The sequence below is a fragment of the Sorghum bicolor genome, chromosome 3 (assembly GCF_000003195.3).
Source record: "Sorghum bicolor cultivar BTx623 chromosome 3, Sorghum_bicolor_NCBIv3, whole genome shotgun sequence".
In the NCBI taxonomy this organism is placed as follows: Eukaryota; Viridiplantae; Streptophyta; class Magnoliopsida; order Poales; family Poaceae; genus Sorghum; species Sorghum bicolor.
Window position 1 is genome coordinate 9,430,361 of NC_012872.2, and position 16,687 is coordinate 9,447,047.

At 43.5% G+C, this 16,687-nt stretch overlaps 1 protein-coding gene across 1 annotated transcript; it reads right to left on the reverse strand.

Annotated features, from left to right (window-relative positions):
* LOC8072360 (salicylate carboxymethyltransferase) lies at positions 1,024 to 3,270 on the reverse strand. The gene is made up of 2 exons (XM_002457482.2): positions 2,630 to 3,270; positions 1,024 to 2,243 (listed from the first exon to the last, which is right to left on the reverse strand). Exons 1-2 carry the CDS (start codon positions 3,128 to 3,130, stop codon positions 1,605 to 1,607), a joined length of 1,140 nt encoding a protein of 379 aa, XP_002457527.1. The 5' UTR covers positions 3,131 to 3,270; the 3' UTR covers positions 1,024 to 1,604.

Genomic DNA, 16,687 nt, shown 5'->3' on the forward strand with positions numbered 1-16,687 from the left:
CTAAAAATAAAAAAATTCTCACTACATATACTCAACCACTTTTTTTTGACATCATATACTCAACCACTTGATCGACCCGTCTCAACCTAGACCGACTCCAAGGATCCTCAGAAGAGTGCCATCCGCACATTCTCTTCAGGAGCTTTTTTTTACCGCGCACGAGCCAATCATCAAGCAACTCACATATCACAATCATCATTCATTTAGAAAAAATTATTAGGTCAGTCTCAATGAAGTTTCATTATAGTTTTAAATACATTAAATATGCTAATGTGGCACTGTATTAATGAAGAGAGATGATAAAAGTTTCATAAGAATAGAGAGAGTTTCATCCCCACAAAACTATTTTACACTGTTTCAAAATATGAATGTGTTAGAAACTATTATGAAACTCGCACTTACATAAACATCGTTTACCAAAAAAGAAAGCAATAATGATAAGTCATAAGACAAGCTACATTTTATTATTTATCCCACATTCTATCTAGGTTTACTCTCGGTCTCTTCACTAATAATTATTAAACCCTAAACCCTAAACCCTAAACTCACTTGGGACTTACTTTGGGAGATGCCCATCCCGAGGTCTCCTATAATTTTGACTTTATTGAGGCCTTGTTTAGTTGGCAAAATGAAAAGTTTTCGAGTATTGTAGCATTTTCGTTTGTTTGTGGTAAATATTGTCCAATTATAGATTAACTATGCTTAAAAATCTCGCGATTTATAGGAAAACTGTGTATTTAGTTTCTGTTTTTAATTGTATTTAATGCTCCATGCATGTGCCGCAAGATTGATGTGACAGGAAATCTTGAAAAGTTTTTGGTTTTTGGGATGAACTAAACAAGGCCTGAGCTTGGCTTAATGGTCATCAAGTCGAATTGTCCCTATCCGCTGCTTTTATTCTATCGATATCAGGGCACTCACAATGTAAGACTCTATCATAGAGTCAAGACAATTAATTACATATTATTCATGGTATTTTGCTGATGTGGCACTATATTTATTGAAGAAAGAGGTAGAAAAAATAAGACTTCAAGTCTTATTTAGACTCTAAGTCTATATTGTTCGAGGTAATAAATAACTTTAGACTTTATGATAGAGTCTGTGAGTGCCTTCAACATAAAAATTGATGCCCCGGCTGCTTACTCTTGATCCGAACAAAAGGGACGACCAAGCAATAGGGCCACTCCCTTTTCCTTCTGCTGTCGCTCGCTGTTAAGCTCGATCCGATCGCATCTCCCTCCATCGGGCTTCCTCTCAACACCGGGCCGGCCATGGCGTCAATGGGACAGGCGCTGGCAGCAGCAACACAGAGCATGGACATGATAGCGACGACAGATGGCTGCTTGCGACAACGGCAGCCTATATATGCGGCTAGGCGGAGCCACGATTCAGAATAGATGGATTGTAATGATATTTTTCTAATTTGAAGAAATTGTAACGGCACCAATCCAAATAACCACAATAGAAATTATACATCTTGTGCGTACGTGTATATAAAACTTCAATATCAATAATTAGGCACAAGTTATTGATCTTGCCACTACTTTATGGAAATTACTATTAAAGATCCAAGATGGAGATACGTGGAGACCGGAATGAAGCTACTAGTGTTGTTTCTTCTCCAAGACGAGGAAGACATTGGTGACGTCCTCCTCGTTTTTGGTGGCTTTATTGCGATAGTAGACCTCGAGTAGGAGGCAGTACCTGCAGAAGAGTTCGTCCATGGCGGCACGACCGAAGTGCACCTGTAGCGTGGGTTCTAGGAACGCCCTCAAACAGTTTGCGGCCTCCATCGCTAGCCACCGCGGTAACTCGTCCTCGTCTTTGTCTTTAGTAAAGTGAGGAATCTTGAGAGCTAAGAACCGGAAGAAGTGCATTGTAGTGATGGTAAAGGAGCCTTCTTTGGAGACGACGTCAAGGAGATCGTCGGGACAGGGTGTGTAGATAGGCAAGTTGAAAGCGTGGACTTGTTCCTCGTCGATGAGTCCGGCGGCGGCCAGGTCCATGAGGGCAGCGGCGAGAACGTCCCAGAGGTAGCAGTCGTGCTCGGTGGGGGAGGTGGTCCTCCTGGCGACGAAGGTGAGGAGGAGGAGGCCGCGGGGCCTCATCTCCGCTGCGCGGCAACGAAGGAAGGCGGAGAAGTCAGTCTCCAACTGCGCTCGGTACGCGTCCAGCACCGCCGCAGGGCAGCCCGCCGACATGTACACACGTCCCCTGCTCACCGTCTTCTTCATCGTGGGTGTCTGGATGCATGCATTTAGGCCTTGTGTACTTCGTGAAAAAAATTAGTTTTATTTACTGTAGCATTTTTTTTGTATTTAATAATTATTATAGTATTTTTTATATTTAATAATTATTATTCAATTATAAACTATTCTCTCCATATTCATAAAACAAGTCGTTTTGGACAAAATTTTGGTCAAACATTGGGAATATAAATCATGAATAACTTTTAAGTTGTTGAGTTTAAAAATATAAAAACCATATGAATAGATTTGTCTTGAAAATACTTTCATAATATATACCACTTTTTGATAAATATTTTTTATAAAAATAAGAAGTCAAAATTAGACTTTAGAGACTATGTCATTGTTCAAAATAACTTATTTTATAAGTACGGAGAAAGTACCTGCGAGAGGTAGTGTAGGCTGCTGGAGGAGACGACGTAGTCCAGGCTTGCCTCCGGCAAGATGCGGCCGTAGAAGGACCCCGGCCAGGCTGACACGAGGCAGCCGCTTCCTGAGAGAGGTGACGACGGCAGCAGCCGGAAGACGGCGTTGAAGTCGTTGTTCGGGAGGTCGTTCAGGAAGACGTGCAGCTCAGGCGGCGCCAGCACCTCCCCGTCGTCGCCCGTGGCCTTCGCCGCCGCCAGCACGGCCTCAACGGCGTCGGAAACCAAGAGCAGCGCGTTGGGCCCGGTGCCGCAGCCCAGGTCCGCGATGGACATGGAGGCCGGGAAGCCGCGGGCGCGGTACAGCGCCGCCGCCATGTCCTGCCTCGCCTTCTTCGTCAGCGATGCGATTGCCCTCTGGATACCTGAGTTATTAGCGTAGCTCATGTTTCCCTGTTGGCTGCCGTTCATGCACACCACAACAGCTGACGACGTTGCAAGAAGCCTCTCATGCTCCATCTTCCTCTTTGTGTTTTGATGGAAAATTTGGACACTAGTCTCTCTTCTCTTGGAATTTGGAAATACAGACTCTCTTTCTCATGAACCGGCGTAGGGTGTAGCTAACAGATTTATTTATAGGCGGCACGGCAGCACTTCTAGTGGGCCGGGCGGGATACAAGCTGAAGCCTCTCGTGCTGTTCATGCGTATTACTAGGAGCGACTTGTTGACCAGGAACCTCTCACGTGATGTTCATATGCAAAACCACCGCTGGCAACTGGTACCTAGCCACATGCCTCTCATGCTCCGTCCCTCCTGTTATTTTTAATGGATGTTTAGTTCACCCCAAAAACCAAAAAGTTTTCAAGATTTCTCGTCACATCGAATCTTGCGGCACATGCATGAAGCATTGAATTTAGACGAAATCAAATAAACTAATTGCACAGTTTACCTGTAAATCACGAGACGAATCTTTTGATACTGGTTAGTCCATAATTAGATAATATTTACCACAAACAAACGAAAGTGCTAGAAATCAAAAACTAATTGCACAGTTTACCTGTAAATCACGAGACGAATCTTTTGATACTGGTTAGTCCATAATTGGATAATATTTACCACAAACAAACGAAAATGCTACCGTAGCGAAATCCAAAAAAATTTCGTATCTAAATAATGCCTTGGACTACTCTCTTCTCTCGGGAATACAATATATAATCACTCCCTTTCTCATGAATCGGCGTAGGGAGTGTGGCTAACAGATTTATAGGCAGCTGGTTGGGAGATACTGTATATACCTAGGGATCGATGGAATGGACGGGACGATCTTGTTTTGTGTTTGGGAGGACAGAACTGTTCTATTTTTTATTTAGTTGAGAGATATCGAAAGTGGATCAGAAACCTGACTAGTGGGGTCCGCCTATTATTTTCTCTCATTTTCTTTCTTCTTCCTCCACCTGCTCGCACATGGCTGCTCGATTTCCTTCCCACTACAGATAGGAATATAGGATGGCGCTTGCCCGCACGCCCCCGCGTCGGTGACGGTACCAATGCAGCACACTGCCACCGCGGTCTTCGGTGCCACGCCTTCGCCTACCACGGATGCACCCTCCAGTGGCGAAGCTACGTTCAGCTTGCCTGGTGCCAATGCACCGTGGTAACAATTTTTTTTCCACTAGCTAGATTGTTGAATATAATAGGCCATTAGCCCATATTTATATTTGATGATTAATTCAAGGACCCATAATTAATGCTATAATGAAAATGGTTTAGTACCATATTGATGATTGATCATGTCTTAACTCAACTTAAATAGGTGGCATTTGTTAGCCCCTATGGAGAAGTTGAGGGAGGATGAAGGGGTGCCACACGCGCGCGCCGCCACCGAGGCGAGGCGTGTCTTGTCTTGTCGAGGTCGAGACGAGCGAGCGTGACGTGGCGCATGCGTGGTGGAAAAGCATAGGGAGGAAAAACGGGATCTGACCGTTGTGTAATTAATGGCAGTTAATTGCTAATTGATTGACTCGGTTTATGGCAATTAAAAGAGATTAATGGTCATCATTTAGATGTTTCCTCCTGAGGCACATCCAGTCTTCTTCTTCCTGTCGAGTTGCTTTCTGTCCATTCCCGTCCCGAACCTCTGCGCGCACAGAGATCGGGAGAGCAGGCCTCCGGAATCCGACGCCTTGCATCGAGACACCTGCTCGGGTGTTGCGGGCAATCAGGTTTTTGGGGAGCGTCTTCCGCGACTGCTCACCGGCGAGATCTTCTTCTTCCACTCCGGCGAGTCTTCTTCCTGGTGGACGTTCGCGCGGATCGAGATCGACTACTTCGTCTTCTTCCTGGTGGACGTTCGCGGGACTGCACTGCGAACATCTTTCTGCACCGACTGTGGTCCGCTACTTCGAGCAACGCACTATGTCGACTAGTGCGAATGGAGCCGTCGGTGCCTTCGGCACTGGTCCCTCCTCTGGGTACAATCTTAAACGATTGTTTTTCGTTTTCAGTATGTTTGCTGTTGTTGCAGTAGTATTTGCAATGTTTATCTCTAATCTGAGTAGTGATAAAATTGCACACGTGCACATATATGCCACCACAATATTATGCGTAATTTTCTGGATTAAATCAAACAGTAAAATGTCAAAATTTCTAACAATCCAACAACCTGATATTAGGCATTTTTCTGTTAGTGGTTTTGCTGCTGCGTTAAAACCGGATGCGTTCGATGGTTCAAACTATAAGCGGTGGCGCGCGAGAATGATATTGTGGTTGACTGCTATGAGTTGCTATGACGTCGCGAAGGGGAAGCCGGCACAGTTTACTCCTGAGGAGGAGAAAACGTTCATCGCTGCTGATAACCTCTTCAGAGGCGCCGTCATAAGTGCGCTCGATAAAAAGTATGTCGACAACTATATTATTTGCACCACTGCTAAAGAATTATGGGATGCGCTTGAGGCCAAGTTCGGGGTTTCTGATGCTGGTAGCGAGCTGTACCTCATGGAACAATTGTTTGATTACAAGATGGTGGATAGCCGTTCTGTGATTGAACAAGCACATGAGATACAGGCACTAGCTAAGGAACTAGAACAATTTCCTTGTGTGTTGCCTGAAAAGTTTGTGGCCGACGGTATAATCGCTAAGCTGCCACCTTCTTGGAAGGATTTTGCTACTTCTCTAAAACATCAGAGGAAAGAGTTTGGTCTTGCTGAACTCATGGGAACTCTTGATGTTGAGGAGAAGGCGAGAGCAAAAGATACACATGGGAAAGGCATTGAGTCTTCTAGTGCCAATGTGGTGTAGAAGAAAAAGCAATTCGCATTCCGTAATAAGAAAAAGAACAAGCAAGAGAACAAGCAAGGAGCAAACCCGAAGCCAAAACAAACTGCAACTTTTAAGAAGAAAAAGGCAGAAGGAGGCTGCTTTGTTTGCGGAAGCGATGACCACTAGGCGAGTGGTTGTCCAGACCGCAAATTTAAACGAGAAGAGAAAAAGTCAGTAAACATGGTCATTGGCGAGCTGAAGGAGGAACATCTGGGTATGGTAATTATTTACCTACTGTTCTTTCAGTCTGTCATTCACCTGAGTGGTGGATGGATACTGGGGCTAATGTTCATGTTTGTGCTGACATCTCTTTATTTTCTTCTTATCAGGCCGGCAACACTGGAGCCTTACTGATGGGGAACGGATCTCATACGCGTGTTCTTGGTGTTGGTACGGTCATTCTGAAGTTCACTTCGGGAAAGACGGTGCTGATGAAGAACGTGCAGCATGTCCCCTCCATCAAAAAGAATCTAGTTAGCGGCTCACAGCTTTGTAGAGATGGCTACAAAATAGTCTTTGAGGCCAATAAAGTTATACTTTCAAAGTTTGGAACTTTTATTGGTAAAGGTTATGATTGCGGAGGCTTGTTCCGCTTATCATGCATGATGTGTATAATAAAATCGTGAACCATACTGTGATTTCGAATGAGTCGAATATTTGGCATTCGCGATTTTGTCATGTTAATTATGGTTGTTTAACGCGGCTAGCAAATATGAATTTAATCCCAAAATTTAATTTAGTTAAAGGTTCTAAGTGCCATGTATGCGTGCAATCCAAGCAACCTCGCAAGCCTCACAAGGCTGCGGAGGCGAGGAACTTGGCACCATTAGAATTAATCCATTCCGATCTATGCGAGATGAATGGTGAGTTGACTAAAGGTGGTAAACAATACTTCATCACTTTTATAGACGATTGTACTAGATTTTGTCATGTGTACTTGCTTAAAACAAAGGATGAAGCATTACAATATTTTAAAGCCTATAAAGCTGAAGTAGAAAATCAACTTGAGAGGAAAATTAAACGCTTAAGGTCCGATCGTGGTGGAGAATATTTTTCAAGTGATTTTTCTGACTTCTGCGTATAACATAGAATTATTCATGAGAGGACACCGCCATACTCACCACAGTCCAATGGGATTGCCGAAAGAAAGAACCGTACTCTAACTGAGATGGTTAACGCCATGTTAGAGACTTCGGGTCTATCTAAGGAATGGTGGGGTGAGGCGATATTGACAGCGAGTCATGTCCTGAATAGAGTTCCTACAAAGAATAAAGAAATCACACCATTTGAGGAATGGGAAAAGAAAAGAGTAAATGTCTCTTATTTGCGTACTTGGGGTTGTTTGGCTAAAATGAATGTGCCAATAAACAAGAAACGCAAACTCGGACCTAAGACAGTTGACTGTATTTTCCTTGGTTATGCTACTCACAGCATAAGGTATAGGTTCTTAATCATAAACTCTGGTGTACCAGATATGCATGTTGGTACTATAATGGAATCTAGAGATGCAACATTCTTTGAAAGTGAGTTTCCTATGAAAAGTACACCTAATATTTCTAGTCATGAGTCTATAAACTCCCATGAGCAATTTATTCCGATAGAACAATCTGAGGAACCCCATGTTCACTATCCTGAGGAGGATGATAATGTAGTCACTCGAACGAGCAAAAGACAAAGAAAAGTGAAGTCTTTTGGAGATGATTATATTGTGTACCTCGTGGATGATACCCCAACAACCATTAAAGAGGCATTTTCCTCTCCTGATGCTGACTTGTGGAAGGAAGCAATAAGGAATGAGATGGATTCTATAATGTCTAATGGAACTTGGGAAGTGGTTGAACGACCTTATGGGTGCAAACCTATAGGGTGCAAATGGGTGTTTAAGAAAAAGCTTAGGCCTGATGGTACAATTGAGAGGTACAAGGCTAGGCTTGTGGCTAAGGGTTATACCCAAAGAGAAGGGGAAGATTTCTTTGATACTTATTCACCTGTTGCCCGTTTGACCACAATTCGAGTGTTATTGTCTTTGGATGCCTCTCATGGTCTTCTCATTCATCAGATGGATGTGAAGACAACTTTCCTAAATGGAGAGTTAGAGGAAGAGATCTATATGGATCAGCCTGATGGATTTGTAACAAATGGTGAAAAGGGCAAGGTGTGTAAGTTATTAAAATCCCTTTATGGCCTAAAACAAGCTCCAAAACAATGGCATGAGAAGTTTGACAGAACCTTAACTTCTGCCGGCTTTGCTGTTAATGAAGCTGACAGATGTGTGTACTATCGGTTTGGTGGGGGTGAAGGTGTGATCCTTTGTCTGTACGTGGATGACATACTGATCTTTGGGACAAGCCTTGTTGTGATCAAGGAAGTTAAAGACTTTTTGTCTAATAACTTTGAGATGAAAGATTTGGGAGAAGCTGATGTTATTCTAAACATTAAGCTTTCAAGAGAAGGCAATGGTGGGATAACACTTGTGCAGTCCCACTATGTGGAAAAGATTTTAAGTCGCTTTGGGTACCGTGACTGTCAATCTGCTCCTACGCCTTATGATCCTAGTGTGCTATTGAGGAAAAATCGAAGAATAGCAAGGGATCAACTAAGATTCTCCCAAATTATAGGCTCATTGATGTACCTTGCTAGTGCCACGAGGCCTGATATCTCGTTTGCAGTGAGCAAACTTAGCCGGTTTGTGTCAAATCCGGGAGATATTCATTGGCAAGCTCTTGAGAGAGTGATGCGCTATTTGAAAGGTACTGTGAGCTATGGCATTCACTATACCGGATACCCGAAGGTATTAGAGGGTTATTGTGATGCAAACTGGATATCTGATGCTGATGTGTTAAAGGCCACAAGTGGATATGTGTTTCTGCTTGGAGGTGGCGCTGTTTCATGGAAGTCTTGCAAGCAGACTATCTTAACGAAGTCAACCATGGAAGCAGAACTCACAGCATTAGACATCGCCGGTGCTGAGGCCGAGTGGCTTCGTGAACTCCTGATGGATCTACCGGTGGTTGAAAAACCTGTGCCGGCTATTTCTATGAACTGTGACAATCAAACAGTGATCACCAAAGTCAACAGTTCTAAGGACAACATGAAGTCTACTAGGCATGTCAAACGGCGTTTGAAGACTGTCAGAAAGTTGAGAAACTCCGGAGTTATAGCATTGGACTATGTTCATACGTCCAAGAATCTGGCAGATCAATTCACTAAGGGACTATCACGTAATTTGATAGATAGTGCATCGAGTGAGATGGGTTTGAGACCCACGTGAGGTCTACCATTGTGGCAACCTGTTCTATGTGATCGGAGATCCCGTGAAGTAGAATGGTGAAATAAGCCAGAAGTAGATTGTGAGGAAAGATCCTTTACTTAACTCATCTCAATTGCACTTCTTTCCTAAGTCTGTAAGGAAGGCTGGTTATATACCTTAATGTATTCCAAAGCGGCTTGTGAAGCGATAGATGTTGTCCTACAGAACATCTTTAAGGATTACACCTATATGAGTTTGACTGCTAGTCACAGTCTATGAGACTTTGGGTGATCTCTAGATACTCATGAATGGGCCAGAAGTATGACTTATATGCTTCAACCAGAGGGGATGTTCATGCAACCCGGTATCAGTTATGAGTGTAGATGAAACTTATATCACACAAAACTTGCAATTCAAGGCATAGTCCATTGTTCAAGTTGTGGCTAAGTGTAGTCTGTACTCTAGGTGGAAGTTCAACTTAACAGTCTCCACTGAAACGACTGGTATATGAAACGACATGGAAACTCGAGAGCTTTTCTTATGTGCCCTAAAAATAGGTGGGGATTGTTGAATATAATGGGCCATTAGCCCATATTTATATTTGATGATTAATTCAAAGGCCCATAATTAATGCTATAATGAAAATAGTTTAGTACCATATTGATGATTGACCATGTGTTAACTCAACTTAAATAGGTGGCCTTTGTTAGCCCCTATGGAGAAGTTGAGGGAGGATGAAGGGGTGCCACACGCGCGCGCCGCCGCCGCCACCGAGCCGAGCCGTGCCGTGGCGTGTCGTGACATGACGTGACTTGTCTTGTCTTGTCTTGTCTAGGTCGAGACAAGCGAGCGTGACGTGGCACATGAGGACCAGACGTGACGTGGCGCATGCGTGGTGGAAAAGGAAAGAGAAGAAAAACGAGATCTGACCGTTGTGTAATTAATGGCAGTTAATTGCTAATTGATTGACTCGGTTTATAGCAATTAAAAGAGATTAATGGTCATCATTCAGATGTTTCCTCCTGAGGCCTATATATACCATACGCACCCACTCCTTCCATACCTGCGGGAACACATCCAGTCTTCTTCTTCCTGTCGAGTTGCTTTCTGTCCATTCCCGTCCCGAACCTCTGCGCGCACAGAGATCGGGAGAGCAGGCCTCCGGAACCCGACGCCTTGCATCGAGACACCTGCTCGGGTGTTGCGGGCAATCAGGTTTTTGGGGAGCGTCTTCCGCGACTGCTCACCGGCGAGATCTTCTTCTTCCACTCCGGCGAGTCTTCTTCCTGGTGGACGTTCGCGCGGATCGAGATCGACTACTTCGTCTTCTTCCTGGTGGACGTTCGCGGGACTGCACTGCGAACATCTTCCTGCACCGACTGTGGTCCGCTACTTCGAGCAACGCACTATGTCGACTAGTGCGAATGGAGCCGCCGGTGCCTTCGGCACTGGTCCCTCCTCTGGGTACAATCTTAAACGATTGTTTTTCGTTTTCAGTATGTTTGCTGTTGTTGCAGTAGTATTTGCAATGTTTATCTCTAATCTGAGTAGTGATAAAATTGCACACGTGCACATATATGCCACCACAATATTATGCGTAATTTTCTGGATTAAATCAAACAGTAAAATGTCTAAATTTCTAACATAGATAAACTTTTATCACGTACTAGATAAATTCCTCGCGCGTTGCTGCGGGGTTTTCTTAAAAATAAATCATTATATACATAGTACTACTATGCGGTATTTAGTCTATTATATATGTACACATATGAATTTGATTTGCATGTATTTTATTGTATTAGATCTAATAAAAACTTGCTAAGTTAATAAAACAAAAACTAATATTTGGTTACATTATAGAGGAATTAATTGGTGATAAAACAAATAATGTATGTACATGACTTGTATGTGAATACATTAAAGATTTAAAGTATTTCACATGATATAGATGATATGGTTATTTTTTATAATTAATATGGAATGACATAGACTTAGTGGAGAATGATGTGGACATATTGCATGAAGAGATAAAATATTTAGTGGATCACTTAGTGGGGAATGATGTGGACACCTTGCATGAAGAGAGAATTCATCTAATGGAGTTTAGCTTTATAAGAGTTATAGACTTATTGTAAACTATAAATGTCTCCTTGGTTGTGCACCACCGTAAATTTAGACCTAGCTTCGCCAATGCATCCTCCTGGAGTCTTGGTGGCTCTTCGCCATGGTTGGATAGAGGGAGAGCGCTGCTTTTTTCCGTACAGAGCAGAGTCCAGCGGTTCGAGGCTATTTTCTTGCCTTATAAGTCATATTTTTTCTATTAGTCCATATGTTTTTCTCTTATAATAAATCAGCGAACAATACTTTCAGCCATAGCTTAGCGAACAGGCTTGTTTGTCAAAATAGGTGGGACGCGGAGTCACTGTATCTATGGGTATATTACTAACCGGGATGTCCCTGTCCCTCTACAACTCTGAACCAAACAGATTAACAAAGAGGTCCATCACATCCCGTCCCAGCAAATTTCAGCAATCAAACACTAGGTGTCGGACAAGATCCAAGTTGAATCCACAGGCCACAGCTAAACCACCGCTAGCAACCGTAGCTTGCCACATGCCCCTCAAGTTGTTCAATGTTCATGCATATCACTTACTAGGACTCTAGAAGCGACTCGTTGACCAAATGCCTCTTAGAACATCTCCAACACAAGCCCACAAATTAGACCCCTATTTTTTATTTAGCGACTTCCCCTCATATTTGAGGGCTTAATTTTTTTTCCTCGCTCCAGCAAAAAAAGCTCTCAAAACGGAGTCCTCAAATCCTTTTAGTAGTCTCCGACAATCTGGAGCCACTTATCATCTTCAATGTTCTACCTATCTGATCTATCCCAAGTTCCCAACACAAAGGAAGGGAAAGAGCTCGCAAGCAGATCCACTCGTCATGGCCTCGACAGATTCCATAGGGGACCAAGTGGAATCGAGCGGGCTCTCCGAGGAGCTGCTAGTCGGTAATGCAGAGGAAAGGGAAACAGCTCGCTAGCGGAGCCATTCGTCGCGGACTCGACGGGTTCGTGCTGGGGACCACCGAGGGAGTGGGCTTGCCATGGGAGCTGCTAGTCGAGGTAGCGGCCTTGCTAGGGAGCCGCTATAAAATATCCTAAATGGCTTGAAGGGGGTAAATGCCCTAATAAAATTTCTACAAAGCACTAGAGCAACTTTGTTATTCAACTAAATGGTGAAGCCCTCTGCTCTACTACACAAGGTCCTAAATGGCTATGAAAGGTCCTAAAGGGTTGCAAGACACCTTTCTAAAATTCTAGTAGATTAAGATCTCTATGCACACAATAGGCTATGTGTCGGTGTTTCGACCCGAGGTCTGTACCGACGAGTAAATTTGTATATGTGTGCCCTCGATCCGGATGATGTGTAAGAAGAACACAACCGATTTAGGGCCTGTTTGGCAGGGCTCCTCATAAGGGGCTCCTTTAGAGGAGTCAGAGTTGTTTTAGAGAAGCCATAATTTGTGGCTTCGCCAAAAGAGCTCCGACTCCTCTACTTTTTGAATTAAAACCGGCTTCTCCACAAAAAGTTTGCCAGGGCTCCTCTGGAGGAGCCAGAGCCGGCGCTAGAGAGGAGCCCTGCCAAACAGGCCCTTATACTAGCTCATGTAAGGAATGTCCTACGTCTAGTGAGAGGAATAGATCTTATATTATCTTATATTGAAATGCTTGTAGTATGCGTTACAAGCTTGGTGAGAGGAGGGGTTGCCCCTAAGTATTAGGGGGGTGAGAGTGCTCTGAGCGTGTGAACTTGTGAGTGTTCTGGTACTTGTGAACCTAGGTCTCGTGTCTTAGAATGGCCCCTGCCTCTTTCCTTTTATAGTTGCAAAGAGAAACAAAGTTTACATACATGTGTATTATATTGTATCCCATCAGATCCGGGGCCTGTAGCCTTATACTGTGGAGGCATGGCGTAGCGTAGTGGAGGTATGACCTCTATCCTTCAACCCCTGTGGCACATGGAGCAACAATGCTTGGCGTGCCCATCACTGTGGGTGTCGTGCTGAACCACGCCAGTCCCTATAGAGACGTGTCCATTCTTGTGAATGATGCGTTGAGCTTGGCCGGTCGATTGATGGGGAAATTTGAGGCCTCCTAGATTGGGAGTTGTGCCCTGGCTCAGATGGGTTCGTGGGTGCAGGAACATGGAATGACGCCCACACGTCTACATAGTGGCTGTCAGGCCTTGTCCTGTGTGATCATGGGCGTGGTAGAGATTTAACCCCTGTCTCATCTGGTCATACCATGGCTTTGTCATGGAATTGTGGCTGAGGAGGGTCTTGAGCACACCAATGGCATGGAAGCGTCTTAGCCCTAGGATCGGGCAAGACGGAGGTTGTGGGACTATTTCTCTGAGCTGGTCTCGGGTGAGTCAGAGAATTGTTGGGGTCTCGGGTTTGCTCGAGGCCTCATCGTCAAGCCTCAGGTGAGGCTGAGAATGGATTGGTCTCTGCTATGTCTGAGGCCTCGTCGTCAGGCCTCGGGCAAGATGGAGAATGGCTGTTAGTTAGCTTAGCTTGTTCTTAGGAGGAGTAAGGGGGGTTTTAGCCCTTAGCTTTGGGTATCTCAGATTGTGGTACCCGACAGTAGCCTCCGAGCCTATGGAGGAGTGAGTTCACTCTTGTAGAGACTTTGCTCTTTGGTCTGAGTTGATTAGGCGGGTGCCAAGGCCAAATTTTCCCTAGTTATTGATTTCTTTCACCAGGTGTAGCCCTTGAGGCCTTGGAGGGGTGGGACACCTCTCTAAGGGCTTTGATCTCAAGCAAGGGGACATATGTAGCGGGAATCTGAAACATGTTTGTGTTCTTTTGGCCTCGACCTCGGTGCAAAGATAGCCCTCGAGCCTCTACATGTGGTAAGAGATGGTCAAAGATATCCTTGTCTTTTTATTCTTCCCTCATGCATCTTTTTTGCAAATTGGAGAGGTAGGATGCAGTATGCTACCCTCGGCGGGCAAGCAATGATGATCCCGATGAGCTGTTAACGGGTAAGTCCAAGTGGAGGCCTGAGTCCTGTTTGCTAGGGGTCAGCTAGTGGTCACATAGACGCACTCTAAAACACCTGAGGGCCGTCCAATGGGTCTCAGATCCATTCAATTGGTTCCGAGGGCTCGGTGCCTCCCTTCGGTGAGATCACACTATTTGGACACCCTACTAGGTCTAGGACACGGCTTTGGGATGTCGTGAGCCTTTTATATCGCTTGGACCTTCGACCATAGAGGGGCTAGTCCACCACCATCCTTGACTCTGTTGTCCTGAGAGTCTGAGACGATCGTCCAACTCGAAATGGGCTAGTCCTCGAACCCCTGGACCGTAGTGGGTCTGAACATGTGGTTCCTTCACTAGGAAGGAGCTGGGTGGAATATTCCTATCCACCGCACGCAGGGTTGGGCGCACCTTTTGAGGTGGTTTTGTTGGGGAGACGGAACGGTGCCGCTGTGGTCCGCAACGACGTTTCGCCTGTGGGCTATTAATGCTTGTGTGCGTGTTGACAGTCCTTAACTACCATAAAGCAACCCGTCAACCAATCATAAAAAGGATCAGTCAACATAATAACAACGTAGGGATTGAACACTTAACTTTTATTTAATTATTAATAAATAAATATTTGACCACAAAATATTACGGTACTTTTGATAAAGGAATAAAATTCATTTTTATTTGAATTTAAATGGGCTGATGATCCAACTAATCAATCCGTGAACTAAAATTTTATAAGTAGTTGAAGTATAACCAAAATAAATCTATCTCTAAGCCATATTCATATAGTAATGTGATTCTCGACGTGTACTACTATACGAAAATTGAGAGAGATCCATATCATAGTCATGAATGGACAGACCAATTCTTGCCACAAAACTCATTGTCGACTTTGATCAGATAATAGAATTATGTATTTTTATAGGTCTTCATTCAATAAAAATCACGTAAGTAGAGATGTAAGTCTACCAATACAATGATAGTATAAAAATTAAAGTTATAATACATTTATGATTAAATAATTTTATGTCTTGCAACAAAATAAAAAAATATCATCAAAAATATATTTTTAATTCAAAATAGATTTAACAGGATACTATCATATTATTGTTAATATTAACTTATAATGTACTCTGTAGATGTCATGATTATTATCACTATAAGAATTTTGGGCTTCTGTGACAACTAGATTATGACGATAACAACATTTTTCCTGTCACTGCTTGCCCGCAATGACAATATGATTGTCGTCACAGAAGGTGGGTCAGTAAACAGCTTTTGTGACCATAAGAGGACATTGTCATTGATATAGTGACGATAGTTCTCTTTTCATAACATATTAAACAAAAATAGCACCACATGTATACGATGATATGGCAATTTGCATTCGGCCCATATAGCAAGGATTTTTTTCCTTTTTTATTTTCAATTACAATCAGCCCAGTTAGCCCAAATATTTTTTGGCCTAGCTACAAATTGGCTTTTTTCATTACAACAAAACATTTGTGGCTGATCCAATAAAACAATCACGGATTATAAACCACATTAATAATTGCATAATTATAATAACCAGCCATGCAACAGATATATTCTAGCCATAGATAATATTCCAGCCAACAAAAGCATATGTTCTAGAATACATGTTACATAAACCAAAAACATTGTAACCATCAAACTACACAAAAGTACCAACCACGGAGCCACCAAACTACTCAAAAGTACCCACCCAGCAGCCTGCAACCATGTTCCAGCAAACAAAACTTCACTGCTACATGCATCCAAGCAGCACTGCTCAACCTCCAACCTGCAGAAGCAATGATAACCGCATTGAAACATGCTCTGAATATTCATGACAGATTCAATATTGAAGCAAAAAGTTGAGTCAAACTAAGATTAGCATTTCGGCAAGTCTTCACAAAGTAAGTGAGCCGACAAAAAATAATTCCTAAAATAATTTGTGCATGTCCACTATTTTGAAAATTAACACTTATGTAAATCATTCAAATTGTTTATTAAATCTGACATATATTGAGTTGTAGTCACTAAGAAAGTCAGAATGACAACTCATGGTATAGAATATATTTGGACTAGCATAAAGGCAGAGCATACAATAGCTGGGACGGCTCTCTCCTCAGTTCTCTCTCTTCTCCATTGTTGCCTTCAAGCTCTCAAGCATTCCAGTGCGAGGAGAGGCTATTGTGCGTGGTCGTGGAAAGTGAAGGGAAAGAAAACCGAGAAAGTGAGGGGCTTAGGGTTTCATCCGTCTTTTATATGAGCTTCTCTCTGTCGAGATGAATGATGGCCGTTGGATCAAAATCAACTGAAGAAATGTGTAACATTACCTCCTCTTTGCCATTTAATCAAACACATGGAGAGCGTCAATGTCCAGTAGCTAACACCATGAAAGAGCCAATGTGAGCAGCGTGGCGAACGCGGACATGCCCACCTTGGCCTCGTGGCGCCGTCAGGA